This window comes from Dermatophagoides farinae, chromosome 6 (genome assembly GCF_024713945.1).
Source record: "Dermatophagoides farinae isolate YC_2012a chromosome 6, ASM2471394v1, whole genome shotgun sequence".
Classification (NCBI taxonomy): Eukaryota; Metazoa; Arthropoda; class Arachnida; order Sarcoptiformes; family Pyroglyphidae; genus Dermatophagoides; species Dermatophagoides farinae.
In genome coordinates this window covers 3405302-3427629 of record NC_134682.1, presented here as the reverse complement: position 1 = coordinate 3427629, position 22328 = coordinate 3405302, and the positions used below count along the sequence as shown (strand labels likewise).

The 22328-nt window shown below is 28.4% G+C and overlaps 2 protein-coding genes across 2 annotated transcripts in view; both read left to right on the top strand.

Annotated features, from left to right (window-relative positions):
• LOC124493910 (Nuclear autoantigenic sperm protein) overlaps positions 1-22328 on the top strand; it is a 105764-nt gene that overhangs the window by 6486 nt on the left and 76950 nt on the right. The gene's annotated exons all lie outside the window — the stretch shown is intronic.
• LOC124493702 (uncharacterized) overlaps positions 9930-22328 on the top strand; it is a 56873-nt gene continuing 44474 nt past the window's right edge. The window contains exons 1-2 of the mRNA XM_075732203.1: positions 9930-10999; positions 18787-20447. Coding sequence (XP_075588318.1) covers positions 18831-20447 — 1617 coding nt within the window. The 5' untranslated portion in view covers positions 9930-10999; positions 18787-18830. The remainder of the gene's footprint in view (positions 11000-18786; positions 20448-22328) is intronic.

Genomic DNA, 22328 nt, shown 5'->3' with positions numbered 1-22328 from the left:
AAAAACAATGGTCTGTTCTCGTTGTTTTGTTATGAAACGCATCGTTTCATTTTTTTTTTATTTCGTACGATGATGATACGCACGATCAACTGGCCATCCAAAAAAAAAAAACAAACAAACAACAATTTCCGTTTTATGTACACAGACACATAATGAAAATTAAAACATCATCACCATCATTGACAACAACATTGAATCATAGTTTTTTTTTCATTTTTTGAATACCGGAAATGGTCAAAACATTGTTTCATTCGACCAAAAAAAAAACTGAATGAGAATTTTTGTTTTTCAGATGTGATTTGATTTTTTTTTTCATGTCATCATTGAATTTATGCAATGTGTGTGTGTGTGTGTGTGTGTGTGTGTGTGTGTGTACAAACCGGCAAAATATTAGTGAATAAAAAAAATTCTTTGAACCAGAAAACAAAAACAAAAAAAATGAAAATAAATTGTCGATTCTGTCAAGTTTGTCAGATTTTTTGTAGTCACAAGAAAAAAAATCTGCAACAATAAACTTCCTTTCTCAATGATTATGATACATATCCGATTGACATTATTTTTCACTGTATAGAAGAAAAACAAATATATAGTCAAAAAAAGACTATTCTCTCCCACTATTCTCATTGTCAAAATGAATTTTGCTGATTCTTCATTCATTCTATGATATTGGTATAGAATGAACATATTTCAAACTTTTTTTTCTATTCTGTTTTGCTTTGCTAACACACACACACACACACACTGGTCATATCCAAATCATTTCATCGATCTGTTCATGTTTAATGGTGATAATTTTTTTTTCTTGGTGAAAAAAAAATCGAAATTCATTTACCCGTTTGCATTTTAAAACTGACCAATACTTAATTTTTTTTTCTTTCGTTTCTTCGATACGGCTTCATCATCAATTGATTGATTGCAACAACAACAACAACAAAAAAAAACATTTGTTCCAAAGATGAAAATATTTGCGTGTGTGTGTGTGCGTTTGGTTCAGGAAACTATTTATACTATATAGAAGGATTTATTAACAATCAATCGATCGATATTATTATATATCGGTGGATCAAATAATAATATTTTTGTATCATATCAATCATAAGTGAATTTTTTTTAGTTGTTGTTGTTGTTGTCTTGCTTCGATTAATATCGGTAATATTCTTTTAGAGGTTGGTTGTGTGAATGTATTGTATGGTTGTTGTTTGAATACCACTTGGAACTATTTTTTTTATTTTGTTTTGTATATGGAACCAATTGAAAACATTGCTTGTTTTTTTCCTGTTTATTAATGATGGTCACTGTTACTGTTATTATTGGTTCGATATATTGTGAAGCCTAAAGGCAATAAGAATATTCATGTAAAGAGTGTGTGTGTGTGTGTGTGAAAGTTGATAAATTCCATTAGACAATATCGATTCTTTTCTGATTTATTTTTTTTATTCATTTTCTTGTGCATTCATTCATTGATTTATCTTTAAAGGTGATGGTGTGAAAAAAAAAGAATTTTCCCCTTACAGAAACTTTAGTTGAACGAATTTTGTTTGATTTTTTCCTTAAGTGTAGAGGGGATGGGTGAGGCGAGAAAGAATGTTTTCGAATCAAATCATTCAATTCACTGAATGAATGAATGAATGAACGGACGAACAAAGACAAATGATCATGATGATTTCTATTTATTCGTCCATCGTTTTTGAATTAGTCTTAATCGTAGTAGTAGTAGTTGTTGTAGTTGTATTTTAGTAGGTATTTTGGCAGATTTTCAATCAATAATTTATTTATTTATCTTTTTCCATTCACTTTATTCTATAATCATTTTTTTTGTTTGTAAAGATTTCATGAATTCTTTCATTCTATAAGATTTTATTCATCATCAGTCACGAGTCTTTTTTTTCACTTCTCTCTCTCTCTCACTTTTCTTTGATTCGATGTTTAGTTTGTTTGTTTTTTGTTTTGTTTTGTTTTGTTTTTTTTTTTTTGGTTCAAATTCTCGTTCCTGGAACAAAAATATTTACCATTACATGGTGTGTGTGTGTGTGTTTGAGGGGGTGGTAGAATGGATGAATGTGGATAAATGACAGCAGCAATGTATTTCGAATAAGAAAATTCTTTAGTCAAATAAAACATTGCAAACAGAGATAGAGAAAAAAAAATCGAAACGAAAACAAAATAAATATTAATGGAATCTTGATTTTTTACTTGTTTTGTTTTGTTTTTTCGTTTCAGATAAATGAAAATGAAAAACATTCATTTATTTTGGATATTTTTTTTCTGTAGATTTGTTTTTCATTCTTTCTCTCTCTCTCTCTTCGTTTTGAATGTCAAGAATTTTGATTTTTTTCATGTACATAAATGTGCGAGTGTGTGTGTGTGTGTGCTTTTTCTTGGAATATTGAATGTTTTTTTTCTATGAAAAGCAAGCAAATATTTTTTTCTATTTCTCATATGCTAGTTGCTGATGTTTTTGGGTTTGGTTAGATTTTTCCCTTTGAATACGACACACACACACACACACGCACAAGCATCATATTTATCTTTGAATCAAGAATATAGTGAAAGTAACAAAAAAAATGTATATATACCCGATATATGCTGTTGAATTGTTGTTGTTGTTGTTATTATTATAATGATAATAATCATAAAGAATGCATGAAAATGTTTTGAAAATTTTCCATTTTTTTCTCTCGCTTTACTTTCATCTATATAATAGATGAATAGAATATTCTTGTCGTTATTTTCTTGTATTCGTTTTTCTTGAATTCCCGGCTTAGTCAACATGGTATTTTTTCTTCTGTTGTGTGTGTGTGTACGTCAAGGATTTTATCGAAAAAAAAAAATTGGAATCCAGAATCAAACAACAACAACAACAACAATATTCAATCTATATATATAGAGATGTAGCGATGATGGCTTTACATGAGAACGAAAAAAAGAAAGCCAGAGGTGGAAGCGGAAAGTGTGTGTGTTGAAAATGAAAAAAAAATTTCAACAAAAAAAAATTTCGAACGAGATTTGCATAAAGTTAACGGATATTACATTTTGGCCAAAAAAAAAAAACACACACACGTATTCACCATTTATAATAGAAGTATTTTCAGGATTTTCTATTTAACGATGTTTTGATTATTTTCATTTCATTTCGGTTTCGTTTTCGGTTTCTAGTGTTCCAGATTCGTATCGTATATATGTGTACACATACACAAATGTATATATACAATGTATATTCATATGTCGATTTTCCATTTTCCATTTAAGCTTTTTTTTTGCCTAGAAAGAAACAAGAAATGAGAACGAGCAAAAAGAAAAATAAAAAAAATCTTGGAAAATATCCGAATTAATGAATTTGGTTGGAATTCGTCCATTATACTTAGAATTATTATGAAAAATGAATATTTGGATGTGAGCAGAAAAAAAGAATCAGAATTATAATCATAATCACAATGATGTTGTTGTTGGTGTTTCTCATACAGTAATGTTTTTCATTTCTGGTTTTTTGTTGTTGTTGTTGTTGTTGTTGATGCTGTATGATGATGTTTACAATATTATTCACCACACACGATCATCGACTTGAAGAATAACAAAAACAACAACAACAACAAAAAGAATATTCAAGTTTTTTTTCTGTCATTAATTGCAACTTTTTTCCGTTTCGTTTCGTTTAATCTTTATTCTTTCTTTCTCTCTCTCTCTCTTTCTTGATTCATCATGATCAAACATTATGATGATTATTATAAAGATGACAATTTCATGAATGAATGACCATTACTTTTTTTTGGTTGTTTTCATTTTCATTTGTTTCCAAAAATATACATGTCATACACGCTTATTATATTCTAGTGTCTGTAAAAGACTAGGATTTGAATATTTTTTTTTTTGTACTGTTTCTATTTTGTCAATCTACATGCAGTTATTTGTCACAGCATGGATTCAGTTGACTGGAATATGAAATTATTACCCGAAAAAAAAGAGAAATAACGCGTACAACACGAACATATAAATATCTTTTTGTATGTTTGTTTTTTTTTCCTGAAAATTTTCTCTTATCGATCGAATGATTTTTCTTATATCCGCTTTTCGAAATATTATTACTATTATTATACACACTTATTGATCTTTTCATACACAGACAGACATATAAATGAATGAATGAATGAAAAAAGAAAACAGTTATAAATTTAGAAAATCCAATGACTACGAATTACATTTTCGTGTTTGTGTGTGTGTACATTGTTTATTATTGTTTTAACATTGACGGATACAATGATGATGATGATGATGATGAAAGAAAATGCAAACAAACCAACAACAACAACAACAACGACAGAAATTTATATGAATGAATCAAAGATTAATATAAATGTAAATACAAATCGGATTATGAGATTAATATTTCATTCTTTGATTTTGATTGAAATTGAAAATTGATAGAATGTTTTGTTTTTCGTTCACCAAAAAGATCGATATTTGATTACTTCATTTTTATTTTCACTTATTTTCCATTCACATTACTTTCTGTTGTTGTAAACTTTGCAGAAAAAAAAAGTTTTAAAACTTTTTTTTCTAGGATAAAGCCGTGTATCAGTGGGCGTGTGGAAAGGGAAGAGAAAAGCAATAGATTTTGATTTTCATGAAAAGTTTTTTTTTTTGTTTCTTTTCGCCGCTTCTCCATTTCTCATTTCATAACATCAACACCATTTTTATTATTCTGAATTTGATTCTTTCATTCATTCATTCATTCATTGCTTTTGAATGTTCAATCTTTATTGTGTGCCTGTGTGTATGATTAAACATTCAACAAAGTCATTGAACAGTATTTTCGTGAAAAAAAAAGATAAATTGTCCAATTTTAAAGTTTTCGCTTTTGTTGTTGTTGTTGTAGTTTTTGTTGTTGAAAATCCGGAATTTTAATATTTTACACAAGAATCTGATCATTTAGATTCTGTGTTCACCATAAATGATGCCGAAATGATCTATCATTCATTTTCTTGAAAGGAAAAATTTTTCGTTTTTCTTTTTTTTTCCCCACCAAAAAAAAAAAGTTTTTCGTTTCTATTTCAACCATTCAAATGAAAGAGAATTGAAGTGATTTTTTTCTTTTCTTATTCCACATTTCTCATTTTATCAAATCTGAATTCTGTAGAAAAAAAGAAGAAAAAGAAAGAATGAAAAAAAAAACATTACGAATGAATTGAGGAAAAATTTGTATTCGCTATGATCGTGTTTTTTTTTGTTATTGTTAGACACACCATCGGGTGACAATGACTCAATACAATGTGACGTTGATGATGATAATGTGCAGACAAATTAGGTCAATTTAAATCGAGACCGACTAGTATTTTTTTGCAATCCCAAAAAAAGTCAAATGAATAACAACAATTTTATTCTTGTTCATTGTCATTTATTCATTTTCTTAAAGTGACAACAAGAATGTTGAAAAAAAAAGTTTCAAGATTTTGAATATGACAAAAATTGTTTTTTTCTGGTTCATTCATCCTATTTGTATTTTTTTGGAAATGAAATAAATCAAACGCCAAGAATAATGGAATGGAATGGAATCTCGTACATTACACATGTCCGGAACTGTTTGAAAAAATTCTGTAGAATAAATTTTCGTAATCATCCAAGTGGAATATTATTATTTTTTTCATTCTATTTTCAAAGATTTGAAATCCAGATTTTTTTTTCTTTTCTTCTCATTCGGGTGGTCATTATCATCATCATGATCATCATCATGATCAGCATCATTATCAGTTGGCCGATTAAAATTACATTAAACATCAATTCTTTTCTGCTGGACAGTGGATGTTGGTCGATTACGATTAGCATTTTTCTTGATAATCAAATGAATATTCTCTGTTTATTTCAAGAAACTTATTTTTTTTGGCTCACCATTTCATTCCATTCGATTTTTGTTGTTGTTGTTGTTATTGTATGAATTCCAAAATTTTGGTTGGATTTTGATTGTTGATGTTTTTAAATTGAAATTCAATCATGCGTCGGTTTTTTTTTATTATTCCATTAATTTTTTGTTCATGGAACCAGAATTTTTTTCAGAAAATCGTTTCTCTGTCTCTCTCTGTCGCTCGCTGTTACACTGAAAAAACATACTGAAATGTTGTGTTCACCTCATTACATTTTTTTTCCAATGCACAACAGCAGCAGAAAAAAAATGTGTCAAGATTCTTTTGTGTGTGTGTGCGTGTGCCAGTTGTTTATATCAGAATTTTTAGAATTTCATCAATATTTATCGACATATAGACATATTGAATAAGAGAGAAAGTCAAAGTGAAGAATTTATGAATATCTGTTTGGATTTTTTTTTTGGATTTCATTTCTTTGAAATAAAATTTCAAAAAAAAAATTCAAATTGGTTGATCGAATCAATTTCAATCATTTGATAATGTTTATCTAACATTTCATTCAGATGATTGAGAATGATGTTTGATTTTTTTTTATCGCTGTCGTCGTCATCAGATAACGTGAAATTTTAAAATTTAAAATACCCACCCACACACACACACACACACTCACACAACTATTCGATTATTGGAATGTTGAAATAATCTTTCTGTATCATTTATTCATGTAATGCAATGGAAAAAATTTTGATTTTCATTTTCATTTTTTTTTTGTTGATTTTTGGTTGATTTGTTAATGAGAAAAAAAAACGAAAAAAAATTCCAATTTAAATTCCAACAATGTTATTGTTGTTGAATCAAGTTTCATAAATTATTAGTTCATTACTAAATCAAAGATACACAAATACACAACAAAACAAATAGACAAATGTGAACCAGAACCTAATATATATATCTGGACAGCAGATATTTATTTATTTATTTGTTTTTTTTTTTTTGTTGCACAACATTGTTGATTGAGATTCTGTAGTATTCTTACAGAAAAAAAACTATAGATCTAAATTTGGTAACAACAACAACAATCGAAAAACAAAAAATTTCTAATTCAATGGAAAATTTTATTTTGATCCCTGTAAAACCGTTCCTTAGGGTTTTCTAGACGGTGGTTTTTTTTCCAACTGTCTTCTATTTATACACACACAACGATAATGATGATTAGAATGAAAAAAATTCTACATTCATTTTGTTTATTCACCATCATCAACATTAACATGAAATTGTTCGAAAAAAATAAACAACAAAACGCAAACAACAACAAAATCAACAACAACAACAACAACAACAGCTATTATAAACGTTTTTTTTTCTTTGGCATTTGAATTTGAATTCAAATGATGAGATGAAACAATACGAATACGAAAACAAAACAAAAAAAACGGAATGGCAAATAATTAATTTTAATCTAACAATGACGACGACGACGACGACGACCTCAATTTAAATTGTTTTGTTTGTTGTTTATAATAAATGGAATTAACAAACATAACAATCATGATGATGATGATGATGATGATTTTTTCTTTTCATGGAACAAATCGTTCCAGGAATGATAATAATAAACCAACATTTTAGTTGGATACAAACACAGTGAATTTTTGACCTTGTACGCCCTGTATATGTCAAACATCGTCACATTCATTATTTTATTTCAACAACAACAACAACAACAAAAAATGAAAATAAAAATAAAAATTTGTTAAAATTTTATTCATCCAAGCAAAGTGGGGAATGAATAGGGAATTGATTTATTTCCATTTCCACTTGGTTCATTCATATAATACTTGGTGGTGTGTTGATCGATAAAAGCCATGCAATTTTTTTTTTTGGATCAATTTTTCATCATCATCATATTTTTCGTGGACCTTTGAGACCTTTGAACTTATTTTCTCTCTCTCTCTCTCACTGTTTCCAATTACTGTCATCATCAATTTAACGATAATGAATAATGATCTTCCACTGTATGTGTAAACCATATGGAACCATATACAGATAGAGAGAAAACATAAATTAATGTAATCTATTGGAATAAAAAGCCCTCAAGAATTTTGTCGAGGGACAGGAAAAAAAATTCCAAACATTTTCAAATTGCCAAAAAAAAAAACATTAACAATTCAAAATGAAAACCTTTAATTAGTCAATTATAAATGAACGAATGAATATTATAGATAAAATTATTCAGGATTAACATTCAAAATAAAAATAAAAAAAAAATATCGAGAACTAACTAGAATATTATGTTTGCTCAAATATTTTCCAATGATAATATTGATGATGGTTGAAAATATTCAGTTATAATTAATTATTATAATACAGGAAAAAAAATTTTTTTCTTCCTCTGACTTGCTTGTTTGAAAAAAAAACAAAAATCGATACTATGTAGGTAGATGAATAAATGTTCAAATTCAATTTCGTTAAATGATAAATGTTCTCTGTTTGTGTATCAACTCAAGCCAAACACTGAGAATAATCTTCAAACATTGATCAGAATGTAGCAGTAGTTTGAAATGGAAAAAAAAGTCAAAATTCCAATTTGATATGATTACATTTTTTCCATTCTTTCTCTCTCTTTCTCTTGATTGTCACACACGCACACGCACACACATATCTAATTCATGATGTACGAGACTAGAATTATTTGTTCAAAGACAGCAACAAAAATACGTATAGAGAGATTATCCTTCATTCAAATAATGAACGAAAGAACTGAGACAACAAAAAAAAATGGGAAGCCAATCATCAATCCATCTAATAACTGTGTATCTATCTATGGTATAAAAAAGAAAAAAAATAAAGAAACTGATCGTGTTTTATATTCAAAAATAATTGATGATAACCTTTTTGTCGACATTATAATCACCATAAACTCACGCGATTATCAATTTTTTTTTTTTTTTTTTGATTGGTTAGAATTCACTGGTTATGTTTATGTGTGTGTGTGGGTGTTGATTTTAATTTTTCCGGTTTTTTTTCCACATATCAAAAATCGATTATTCAACATTTGTTTCTTGATCAATTGAAAGTTGAAAAAAATTTTTTTTTTGTTTGTTTGTTGAGAATTGAAAAAAAATTCATTGAAATTTTTGTTTTCACATTTATTCATCCTCTCTACAGACACCACATTTTTGTTTTTGATTCTGGATTTTTTTTTGTAGGTCAAATTCTTGTCGACAATAAAAAAAAATGTGTGTGTGGGGGGAATATATGAAAAGGAATGTTGAAAAAAAATAAATATTTATCAATTGAATACAACTAAAGAGGATTGACCAAAAAAAAATTGTGATGATGAACACCGTAGGCCAATAAAATGAAAAAAAATGTTTGTTTTTTTTGTGTGTGTGTGTGTGGTCGATATGAAAATATGTGTGTGCGTGTTATATGGTGGTCAGATATTTTTTTTTTTTTTTTTTATTTGTCGTTATGACAAGAATTTCATTTTTTTTCTCTCTCCATATCTTTTTTCCTGTATTTTGGTTACGATGTTCAACAACAACAACAACAACAACGACAACATATAATTTCTTCATGAAATCATGATTGTTGTTGAGGATTTTTTTTTATTATTATTCTTTGTCATTTTTATTTGATGATGATGATGTCTTGGATTCTTTCTTTCTCTGTCCTGTTTTTTTTTTAAGAATCCACCATTGTAGATCATCATGTACATTACATTTAGAAAATTGTAACACAATTGTATGTGTGTGTGTGTGTGTGTTACAAGGACAAATTATTAGTGGTGTATAATATGCGCATACACCATTTGAAATTGTAATGTTTTTTTTTTGCCATAGTTTTGATAGTGGAACCTAGTTTCTAATTTTTTTTTCATTCTGGAACTATAGACTAGCTAGCAGCATCATCATCGGTAAACGCCCGGCGTCATACCACAATTCACACACACACACACACACACACACACACACACACACACACACACACACACACACACACACACACACACATGGATATGGACATGGCACCATCATATCGTACCATTTCGGAAATGTTCAAATTATTTTCACTTTTCATTTCGCTTTTCATGTAGCCACATATCGTTTGAAACGATCCAGAAAAAAAATAGTAATTCTCGATTCAAATTGATAATCACTGGGATTTTTTTTTCTCTTCTTTTGATTTTGTGTATCAAACAAACAAAAAAAAGTTCATTTAATGCGACATTTGAACTTTGATTTCTCGCAGATTCTGCATCAATTCTACATTGTTTATCGATCCAGATTCAAATTCATTCTTTTTTTCATTTCAAAATATCCATTTGCCTCTACTGATCAATTGTAATCACAAGAATTTCATCACTCTCTCAGTCTATTCACCAAAAAAAAGTGCTGTTTCATCATTTATTCATTGATTTTTGTTTCATTTGATTCATTTTATCATAGTTTTGAATATAATTACAATTATGATGATGTGATCTAATTATTTGACAAAACAACAAAGTTTCATTTTTGTTTTGACCATTTTGGATCGATAATTGGTGTCCGTGTGTGTGTATGTGTATAAGTGTGTTTTCATTTGGCCATCTTGGCATCATGATGATCATATGAATTGTTTTTGTTTTTGTTTTTATATCAAATTATCATTTGTTGTGCTAATTTTGTTTTTATTATCATCGATCGATCGATCGATCACAATTGATCAATCATAATTTATCATCAAGATAATCGATTTACAGAAATCAGACAATTTAAATTAGCCCTATTTGGTCGAAATAGTCGTTGATAATTTTTAAATTTTTTTTTTATTATTATCTGGTATATAAATCTGTAGAAACAAAAATCCGATCACAAACATTTTTTTGGGGATCACAAAAACGGAAATTGAAATATCATCTTTCTCTCTCTCTCTCTCTCTCACTCTCTATTTGTTTTGTTTGTTTTTTTTTGGTGACATTCAAACAAATTGACATCATCATCGACATTGAATGAAATTTTTTTTTCGTTTATTATTATGATGAATAAAAAAAATGTCAATTTTCAACGAATAATTTTTCTTTTTTACAAAACTTGAATTTATTGATTCACGTAAACGACGACGACGATGACGATTGATACAATTGTGTAGGAAAAAAAAACGTAAGTATAGACGTTGTTTATTAGAATGTTTTTTGTTTGAATTTTGATTTTTTTTTCTATATTCACGTTTTGTTTTGTTTTGTTTGTTTAAAAAATTTCTGTTTATTTATTCTATTGATGATATTGATGATAATAAAAATTCCATTGGGAGTAAGTTGGAGAAAAAAAAAATTTTTTTTTTCGGAAAAGATAAACATTGTCGATAAAGGATCGACAACAACAACAACAACATTTTGATATTAATGTCAAAACATTTTAAACTTGATTGAATTACAAAGACGTAAATACACGCACACGCACACACCCACACACACACACACACACACACATTTATTCGTTTCTCAGGGACAAAAACAAACAAACAAAACAAAACAGAAAAAAATTCCGTCCAATTCAAAAATATCTGTATCATCGTCATCATCATCATCATCGTTAGTTGATTTATGTCGCATTGATCTATCGGTATGTGCGCTCGATTAATTCCGATCAAACAAACAAAAAAAATTTTTTTTTATCAAAGAAAAAATCCGTTCATTCAGAATGTGGATGTTGTTTTTTTCACATTTGAAAGAGATGAACATTGATAATGATGGTATGGTGGTGGTGATGAAATCTGAAATCCAACAAAAAAAGAAAACATTCATTCAAATACGATTTATCTCCATTTTTCTTATTATTAAGACAAAAATGATTCCAAATGAATGAATGAATGAATGAATGAATGAATTGAATTGGAATCCGCTTTTGACAACCAGGCAATTTTTCATTATCATCAGTGATTTTCTTTTTTCTTTTTTTGATTTTGATTCTTGACAATTTTTGTTTTCTGGTTTGAATTCACATTTATCATTGAAATATATGTATCATTCACATTCCATCAATATATTCACAGTGGAAAGAATGAATAAGTTCATTTAAATAATTTCAAAATCATGATAAATTTCATTTTAGCCGAATATATTTTTTTCGCCTTTATTGTTGTTGTCGCTGTCGTTGTTGTTGTTGTTGTTGTTGCACTACAGCTACCGTAACACACTTACACAGAGAGATGATTGATCGATTTTTTTTTCTAGTAGAATTTTTCAGATATTTACATTGAATATACGGAAAAAAACGGTTTTCTAGGCCCTAGAAAAAAAAATATTCCAGCCGTTCACAACATTACTAGTGCCACTTTTTTTTCTAAACCCACCAATCCATTCAATTCGTTAAAGGTTCAAATAATAATAATAATAATAATCCTCAGAGAGAAAAGCAAAAAAAAAACGAGATCACGAATCAATCGAGAATGAAGAAGAAGAAGAAGAGAAAATAATAACGACCACTTCAAAATTTTTAGTAAAAGTCAAGTGAATATATATATATCATTATTATGATTAACATCAACATACATCAACAACAAACATATCATAAATTGATGAAAATATTCTAAAAAAATGAAAAGTAGAAAAAAATTCATCATCACGATCTCTTCATCATCATCATCATCGAGTGCTGCATAATTGAATGAAATTGGCAAAAATAACAGTAAAACAGTGGAATATTTGATGTGTGTGTGGGTGTGCTTGTGATGATGGACAATTTTTTTTCTGTTTTGTTTTATTTACTTAATGATGATGATGAAGATAATTTGCCATAACTTGTATTGTTGTTGTTGTTGTGTCATCAATATTTGAAACACCTTTTGTTGTTGGTTCCAAAGTTCGTTAGATATGTACTAAAAAAATAATTTTAAGATTTATTTTCTTTGAATTCCATTCCTTTCCTTTCTTTTTCTTCATTTTATTCTTGGTTGAATCCATTCAAAAAAAATTGAATGAATGAATGAAATATGATATCTCACACACACACACACACACACACACACACACACACACACTACAAGTCCATTGTGATGATCAAGTTTTGTTTGTCCATTTGTTTTTTTTGTTATTTTTCCAATTTGTTTCATGTCCATTGTTTGTGTATGTGTGTGTATTCTATTTCTATCATTGAAAACGAAAACGAAAATAAAAAACAGTTGACAGTTGTATAATGGAAAAAAATAAAATTGAACAAAATCCAACTTTGTTCACATAACAAAAAAAACCCACACACACACAAACACACAAAAACATCACTACTATTTTACTTTTTTGTTTAGTTTTTATAGGCCCAAGATTTTTTTTGTTTTGTTTTCGCTGATCCGTCATTCATTGTTTTTGATCCATGAAAACAAAAAAATACCCGGTGAAAATAGAATGAATTACAATGTAATTTTTTGGGCTAATTTAAAATTGTTTGTCTGTACAATTCATCTATATATATATCCAGAATTGAAGCAATTCCAATGACCAAAATCACATGTTTTTGTATGTCAATGGCAAAAAACAATAACAACAACAACAACAACAACAATGACGACTACGAGCTAAAAAAACCAAAATCAAACAACAACAACAAAAAAAACCAACACAAAAAAAATAAAAAATAAAACTTTAGGAATGGAAAACTTTAAATTTGTTCATTTGTGCATGATATGGTGTGTTTTTATCTTTCAATCTTTCATGGTTGTCTCTCTCTATGGTTGTGTGTGTGTGTTTTATACTTCCTTTTTTCCATTATTTTCTCCTTTATTCACTTGCCAATTTTAACTAAAGTCATTTTCATTCTGTGTTGTTATTGTGTCACCGCTTTTATATATTCATATGAAATGAATTTTTAAAAAAAAAGAAAAAGTTTTTCAACCCAAAACACTTTTTTTTTTGGTAATAAAAACAGAGTTGTCATACCGGAAACTTTTTTTTTCACTACATTCGTAACACATAACCAAAATGGGAATAAAAATTTCATTTTGTTTCATAAAAAAAACAAGAATAAAAATTCTTATTTATAGCGATGAAAAAAAATGAAATTTTTTTTTACATTTTTATAATGTTGAATAATTCAAATTTGAAAACGTAAACGATAAATGCACTCCTACACACAGACAAAAAAAAACTTTTCAATTTAACTTTAATTTTAAAACTATGGTGCGACCAAAAAAAATAATAACTAGAAATGTTGACCTATAATTTCATCATCATCATCGTTGTTGTTGTCAATGTTTTTACCTGATTATTTGAAAAAATTTTAATAATCAGAAGAAAAGTTGATTCTTTTGTGATTCTTTTTTTTTTTTTTTGGTTGTTTGATTATGTTGATGAATTTGCGTGTTTGGCTGAAAAAAATCGTCATTCATAACAGAAGAAATTATTCTCTATTTTTTCTCTCTCTCTCTCTCTCTTTCTGGTCATATGATGGTGATTTTGTTTCATTTTTTTTCCAGGAAAAAAACTCAGTGAATGAACAAATTTTTAACTCGACAAAAAAAACAAATTTGTCTCATCACTCTCACTGGTTCAAATTAAATCGATCAATGAATTGTTTTTTTTTTTGTAATGTAGCGTGTATGTGTGTGTGTAATAATAACCATGATGATAAAGAATAATGGAATCTACGGTCCAAAAGAGTTATTGTCTTTTTCATTCAATTTTTCGTATTGATTGTCAACGGCACCTTCACTTACTAACTCTCTTTCTCTTTTTTATCCATAAAGATTCACTTGGTAGTTCTATTTTTTTTTTTTTTTTAGTATTTTTCACTAGAATAGTTTTTCATAATAATCATAATATAATAATTTTATTTGAAAATTTAAATGGCACGAAGTCCGAAGACTCTTGTACCGATGAAAAAGAAGAATATTTACAAAAAAGAAAGAATTAGTGTTGTGTCCTGTGTTGTATTCTAGTTAGTATGTATTTACATATGTGTGTAAATGCTATGTAGTTTTGTATTGTGTCTATGTATTGGTGTGGTGTTCTTGTGGTGAAAAATTTGGAGATTATGTTTTGTGTGTGAGTACAGTCCGTAAGCAAGTGAAGAGGAGTCTCTTCGCTGCCGCAGGAGCAGTACTGTTTTGGTGTATCCGTGTGTGCGTTAATTTTGTTAATGAATGAATAAAAAGGTCCGTGACCGGTAAAGAATAGTGTGGTGTATCTGTTTGGTAAAACATGGTCTGGGATGAGGGAGGGAAAGAATGTTCTAAAGTTTTCGTTTGAGTTAGTCATGTATTCGTCGAATTTGTTTTGGAAAAATAAATCAATTGTGTCCTTGGATGCTGACTGGTCAAATTTCATAACTTTGGCTCTAAGAAAGTCCGAAAGAAATGGTGTTTTTGCAAGCAAATGAGCGCACGTCGACTGGGTTGTTCGATAGGCCTGTATGCATCGGACTAATACCTGATATTGTAGGGAGTCAAGCTTCTTTATGTTATTTTTTGTGATGTAAGGAAACCAGATTTCGGCACCGTCATAATAATCATAATGATGATGACAATGATTTTGGGATTTTTTTTTCTCTTTTTTTTCGTTCTTTTCGTTTTCGTTCACACTACAATCATAATGATGATAAGCGAGACATAGAATAACAACAACAACAACAAAAAGGAAAAGGAAGAACGCCCAGAAAAAAAGAAGGGAATAAAATCTTAGAATCACTCATACACACACACACACACTCACACACTCATGCATTCACAAAAAAAAACAATAATAAAATTCTTCGTTTTGCTTATGTAATCGACCGATTTTTTTCATGCTTGTATGTCATTTAGGTTTTTGTTGTCATTTGCTATTTTGGCTTTTTTTAGCTTTCCAGAATTTTGTGTTTGTGTTGTATGGTCTTGGAAACCATAAAACCATATATATATATTGAGAAACTTGAATAGTTTTTTGTTTCTTCAAATAATAATAATAATTGTTTTCTTGTTTGGCCAAAATAACCAAGAAAAAAAAATGATTGTCAACACTAATAAAAAAAAATACTGAAATAATAAAAATGAAATGAAAAAAAAGGATAAAAAAGACGAAATCTTACGTCAAACTCATAAATATTATATGCTAAAACAGATTCTTTGGAACAACAAAAGCAACAACAACAACAACAATGCAACGATATAAACACATATCAATGCAATCTAGTGTTCCAAAATAATGATAATGATGATGATTTTCATTATCATTATGAGAAAATGATTATAATGACGATGATGATGATGAAAATATATTTTGATTTTTTTCACCAAAATTTCAATTTTGAATTTTTTTTTCTCATTGATTCTTATTTACGGTATCAAACAAAATTCACGGTGCCATGGGCAAATGGTCAAAAATAATGGTCAAAAAGTTGACAATAATTTTTGCAATTTAATTTAAGAAAAACAAGACAAAAATTGGGAAAAAAGAAACATTTTTTGAGAAAAAAAAATCACGTGCTTTTTAAAAAATATTTTTCTTTGCTCATAAATGATGTTATAACATTTTTTTTGTAACACATTTTGGCTATCTTCATAAACATCGATTGAATGAAAATATTGATTTTCATTTTCAAGCCAACCAAGCCAACTTTGGGCATACCCAACAAAAATCATTTTTTGTCCTCTGTAATCGAATTTGCTGGCCACCATGCTATCGTTAACACGCCAATAAGCTAGACAGCCAAACATTTTCAGGTGGTTAATAGGACACAGTGTTTCCCGTAAATTTTTCAAACCGAACTATATAATTTTTTGTTGGCCATCAATTGATTAGGTAATTTGCACAGTTGACAGAAAGATGTCAATAATCATCAGGCAACTTTGCATGTTTCTTCAGCAACGTACGAGCACATTCCATCAGTATTTTGCATGATCGATTGTCTAAGTTCATGATGTGCTGTGGGACTCTTTTCCGAAGATTTTGTTGTATAACTTTGATTTTATTGAACATGAATATTGACAGAAGAGGATGATTGTTCAGTTGCATTTTCGATCATACAGATATAGTCCCATATATATGTAGGATTTTTGTTTTTCACTCCAAGCTGATTGACAATTGAAAAATCATTAAAAATCCAAACTCCAATTGGAGAACATTGCAAATGTTCGTTAAATTTCAATTTATTAAATTCATTATTTTTTTTACATTCTTGTTCAAACAATAATTGAGAAACGATTGATTTGTTTTTCATGATTAATTTCACTGGGTTTGACCCAAGAAAATTTGTAAAAATCGAATTTGTATTTGGAATTTTACTATTCCAAATCTCATGTACTGGTGGAATAAACAATAAATCAATAAAATAATTTCAATCAATTTAGTTTGAATACTTTACCGCCCGGAATGTACGTAGATAAATTTTCAATAAATTTCAGTATTGATACTTTTTTTCATTCTTTTCTATTCGAATTGATCCATTTTTTAAAAATTATGATGACGTTATATTCATCGAATGAATGACTGTGAGTGAGTGAATATGTGCATCGATGTTTCCTGTTAAACTTCTTCTTCTTCTTCTGTACGTTGTTTGTTTGTGTTTGTTTTTTTTTCAAATTAAAAAAAATAAAAGAAATTCGCTAGAACTTCTCAGAAATTTGAATTGAATCGAATTAAATTGATTCTGCCGATTCTGTTGAATTTTTTTTTTGCAGTTGAAGTTGAAACATTTATTATGAAAATAAATTGTTTTTTTTTCTGGCTTGAAAATGATAATTTTTCATCGTTGTTGTTGTTTCTCATTTTTAAATAGAATTCATTGATATTTAATGTCTTTTGGTTTTGGGAAAAAAAACCTGATACATATACACAAGTTCATGATTTATTCATATGTACGATAATAATAATAATGATATGATAGCTATTTCAATATTGATTGATTGATTGATTATTGATCGACTCCAATCAAATTGTTTCAATATCGTGTAGTCAAAATAAATCGAAGAATAGACTTGTGTGTGTGTGTGTGTGTGTGCGTTATAAAATCAATTTGCTGTTTTTTGATCAAATTTTACCTTTTAGAATTTTTTTTTTCAATTGAATCCAAAATTTTTGGAATTCTTACATTTACCGATAATGGGATTTGTGCTTGTCTCCAAATGTGGATGATGATTATGATGATGATGGATCTATCTGGAATTTATAATTTTCAAATCTCAATCTATAGAATCGATTTTCTATTCAAAAAAAAATTTTATTTTGTCCACTATAAATGTTAATTTCTCTTTTCCATTTTCAGTTTATTTCTTTTACCCATTTCAATTATTCAGAATAAAAACTTTTCTTATTCTTGGTGATATTTTTTTTCTCTTTTCTTGTTCGCATCACCAAATTATCAAAATGAAAAAAAAATTCAAAACATTATTATGGATAAGATATGATGATAATGGTGGTGGTATGATTTTGATTGGCTTGATTCCCAATGGGAACTTTTTTCTCTCGTTTTTTTCTGATTCTGATTGAAAATTATTCAAATGGAAAATGTCTACACTTTGTCTGTTTGTTTGTGTTTGTGTTCTGTATGTAATATTGGCCCATATAAATTGACAATTTTTGATTTTCAAATTTTTCCATCATCATAATGTTGAAATTTTCTATTGAAGCGGTTTGATTGTGAATAAATAGAATAAATGAATGTATGCAATTTACATCTACAGACAAGCAAAAAAAAAACTTATTAATAGCCGGATGTATTCTATTTGGTTTTTCTTGTGTGTGTGTGGGTGTGTGATGTTGGAAATATGTTTTTAAAATTCGTTTTTTTTTCTTTGCTTTAAAATTCAATGATAATAATTTGCATTCGATTTTTTTAAATTTTTAAATTTTTTTCTTTGATGTTGATGAGAATCCTATTTGAATATCATCAATATCAATTTGTTTCAGCATGTTGATCAAGAAAATTTCAATTTCATGAATTATTTTCTTCTACTTTCTTTTTTTTCACGATTATCTTAGATGAGATACATGAAAATCAAAGAAAATTATTACATTGGGAGGCAATGTTTTGTGATTCTAATATTGAACAACAACAACAACAACAACAACAACAGCGACGACGACGACAATATCGACAACAATACAACGACAAACAGAATCAATATTGGCAGCATCAACATTACAAACAAACAAAATCAACAAAAACGACGACAACGTCAACAACAACAACAACAACAACAGGAAAATTTTCGACATCTTCGGCATTGTCGATAAGAAAATCTTTTCATATCATCAATAATAATAATAATAACAACAACAACGACAATGAAAATGACAATGACAACAAAAGTGTATGTTTAGTATTTACATTTTTATTATCAACAACAATATTATTGTTAGCATCTAAAGAATTTGATACGACAAAATGCAAATTAAAACATTATCATTATCATCAAACATACCACCATCATCATCAACAGCCACCATCATTATTATTATTGAAGCCAAAATTTGTCAACTATCGCCACCATCATCGTCATCATCATCATCATCATCAACATTGTCGGGCAATAATCAATGTTTTTCGTACAACAACAACAACAACAACAAAAACAATTTATTTGATGAAGTATTACGTGGACAGGTGCAAATTTTCCATTACATTATTATTAATATTATCGATATTTTTATTTGGAAACAATCATACAACAACAACAACAGCAGCAGCAACAGCAGCAGCAGCAATAACGACGACATTGATACTAATATTAAACCGGAAACTTATACAAAGAAAAAGAAAAAAAGAAAAAAAATCGAAACAACAACAGCACAAAAAATTCGATCAAATCATTATAGATTTGTTGACAAAATGGATGATGACAATGATGACAACGGAAGTATTTTACAAAATTTTTCAAACAAAAAAATTTTGCCAAATTCAATCTATCATTTTTGGAAAAAGAAAGAGAAAGAAGAAATTTCCTGGAAATTCACATTCTATGTTTATTTTAATTTTTTTACTATCAATACGGCCAACATTATCCATTACATCATCAACAACACCGACAACAGCAACAGTAACAACATTAACGACATCTTTATTACCATCATCATCATCATCACCGACACCATCAACGCCTACAATTATACATCAATCAGCGACATTATTACCGGATCAAGAACAAATATCAATATCATATTTCGAATCATTACAATCAACAACGATGATGATGACAACAGAAGAAGAAGCAATAAAAACTTTAAATCAGTCAACAATGTCTACAACAACAATATCAACAATCAATCCGGTAATATTGCCACCAACACCACCATTACATCAACAACAACAACAACAACAAGATGTTGATAATAATAAAAATCATCATAATCATCGTAATTATCATTATTATCATCATCATCAACAATATTCGTATTCATATAACGTCCATTCATATGCACCAACATCATCGTTATCATTATATAACAGCAATAATAATAATAATAATAATCATCGATCAAAAACATTATATATAGCGGGTTTTTTTCCAACATCTCGTGATATACCACAAGGTGCAATTGGTCGTGGTGTATTACCGGCCGTACGTTTAGCATTACAACATGTGAATGAAAGCCCATTATTTACTAAATATCGTTTAGATCTTGTTTGGAATAATACAAAGGTAAATGAGATTTGTTTTTTTCTCCAGCTTGTTTCCGATTATTTTCAAATAAAAAAAATGAATGAAAAAAATCTAATTAAAATTTTGTTTGTACATGTGTACGACTTTTTATTATGGATATTTGAATTACGTTTTGTTTTGCTTTGTTTTATTTAATTCATTTGAATAAAATGGAATGAAAACAACAACAACAATGTTCACATCCTTTAATTGAATTTAAACATAATTTGATTGTTTTTTTTTCATTTGGATTGGATCAACTTTTTTTTTGGATGGTTTTCTGGCCAATTTTTGTTTCATGGCTATCTTAGCTAGTAATAGAAATAAAAAATCCAATGCTAATTTATGATACCGGTACGATTTTTATTTGAATTTTTTTTTTGCTCGTCACGTCATTTACGATTATGCGGTTTTTATATAAATATAATTCTGTAGATATAATGAATCAGTTACACAATTATGGACACACCACCACCACCACAACCAATCTTTTTTTTTCCTCTTGAGCTCAATAATTTCTGGAACCAATTGGTTCCAGAAACGTGAAAGTTGTTTTTTTTCGTTGTTGTAGTTTTGAATGCCACATGCATACACACACACATTGTTCCACAAAGAATCATTCAATAATCAAATGAACCAAATTCTATCTTATGAATATAACAAATTAATCAGGTTTAAAAACAAAACAAAAAAAAATAATTAATCTTTCTCTTCTGGTTCTTGTTACCATCACTGTCGTTGTTATTACCATTTTGTTTCAATTTCTTTTCGTTTCTTTTCCTTTTTTTGGTCTACCCATTTTGATGGGCCTTTATTTTTTGTATTCATTTCCAAAATGAACAAATGTGTTTCGTTGTCGTCGTCATTGTGCATTTCATATAAACGAAAATTTTTTCTTTTCTTCGCCAGTTGATTTTGATTGTCTTTTATTATTTTCTTGTTGCGAAAAAATAGAATTGAAATGAAAATGAAATGAAAATCGTTTCACTTTTTCAAATTTCAAGTCTTTGGCTTTCTTTTTTTTCCAGTTTCGATTTTTCCGGTTCGACGTTTGTTGAATTGATTTTTTTTTCATCATTGCTTTTACATTCATTTTATTTTCTACCATTCTGAATAATTTGACGTATACATCAAGTCATTTAGAATATTCCAGAATGACAGTGTGACAGTAAACTGTGTGAGTGAAGAAATGATTCTTATTCTTATTCTTCAGTCAATAGTATTGAATTTAGAATTTTTGAAGAAAACAAAAAAAAACTGCCAACTTCATTTGTTGTACCGAAATTGGATCGAGTGAATAAGAATTGGTTTCCGGATCGAATCAAAAATAATTTTTAATTTCTTTTTTTTTACTTTACTTTTTTACTTACTCTAATTCCACTTCTTTTTTTCAATTCACAATTCTTAAATTGTTTTTTTTTTTGCTTTGAATTTTTTTTCTATAGAACAAATTCCGTGTAATATATTCTTTTCTATTATTCTGTGTGATGAGATACTAAAGAAGCGTTCCCGTGTATTTATTAGATTCGTTTGTTATTTGATCAATGATCATCACTGATGATGATGATGATGATGATGATAATGATCACTGGTATAGTGTGGTAGTGGTCGATACGACAAAACCGACCCACACAAGTAAATGAATGAATTGTAAGTACAAATAGACAGAGGTAGAATTACTCAAGAAAATTGAATTACCGACAAACAAAGGAGAGAGAAATAAAAATAAAAGGAAAAAATTATCGACAAAAAAAGAATTTCATGGCCCTGAAGCATTTGAAATGGAATGAAATGAAACATACACGCACACATCTAAAAAACGAATCTCATCACTAACAACAACAACAACAACAACAACAAAAAACCATTTTCAAACGAATC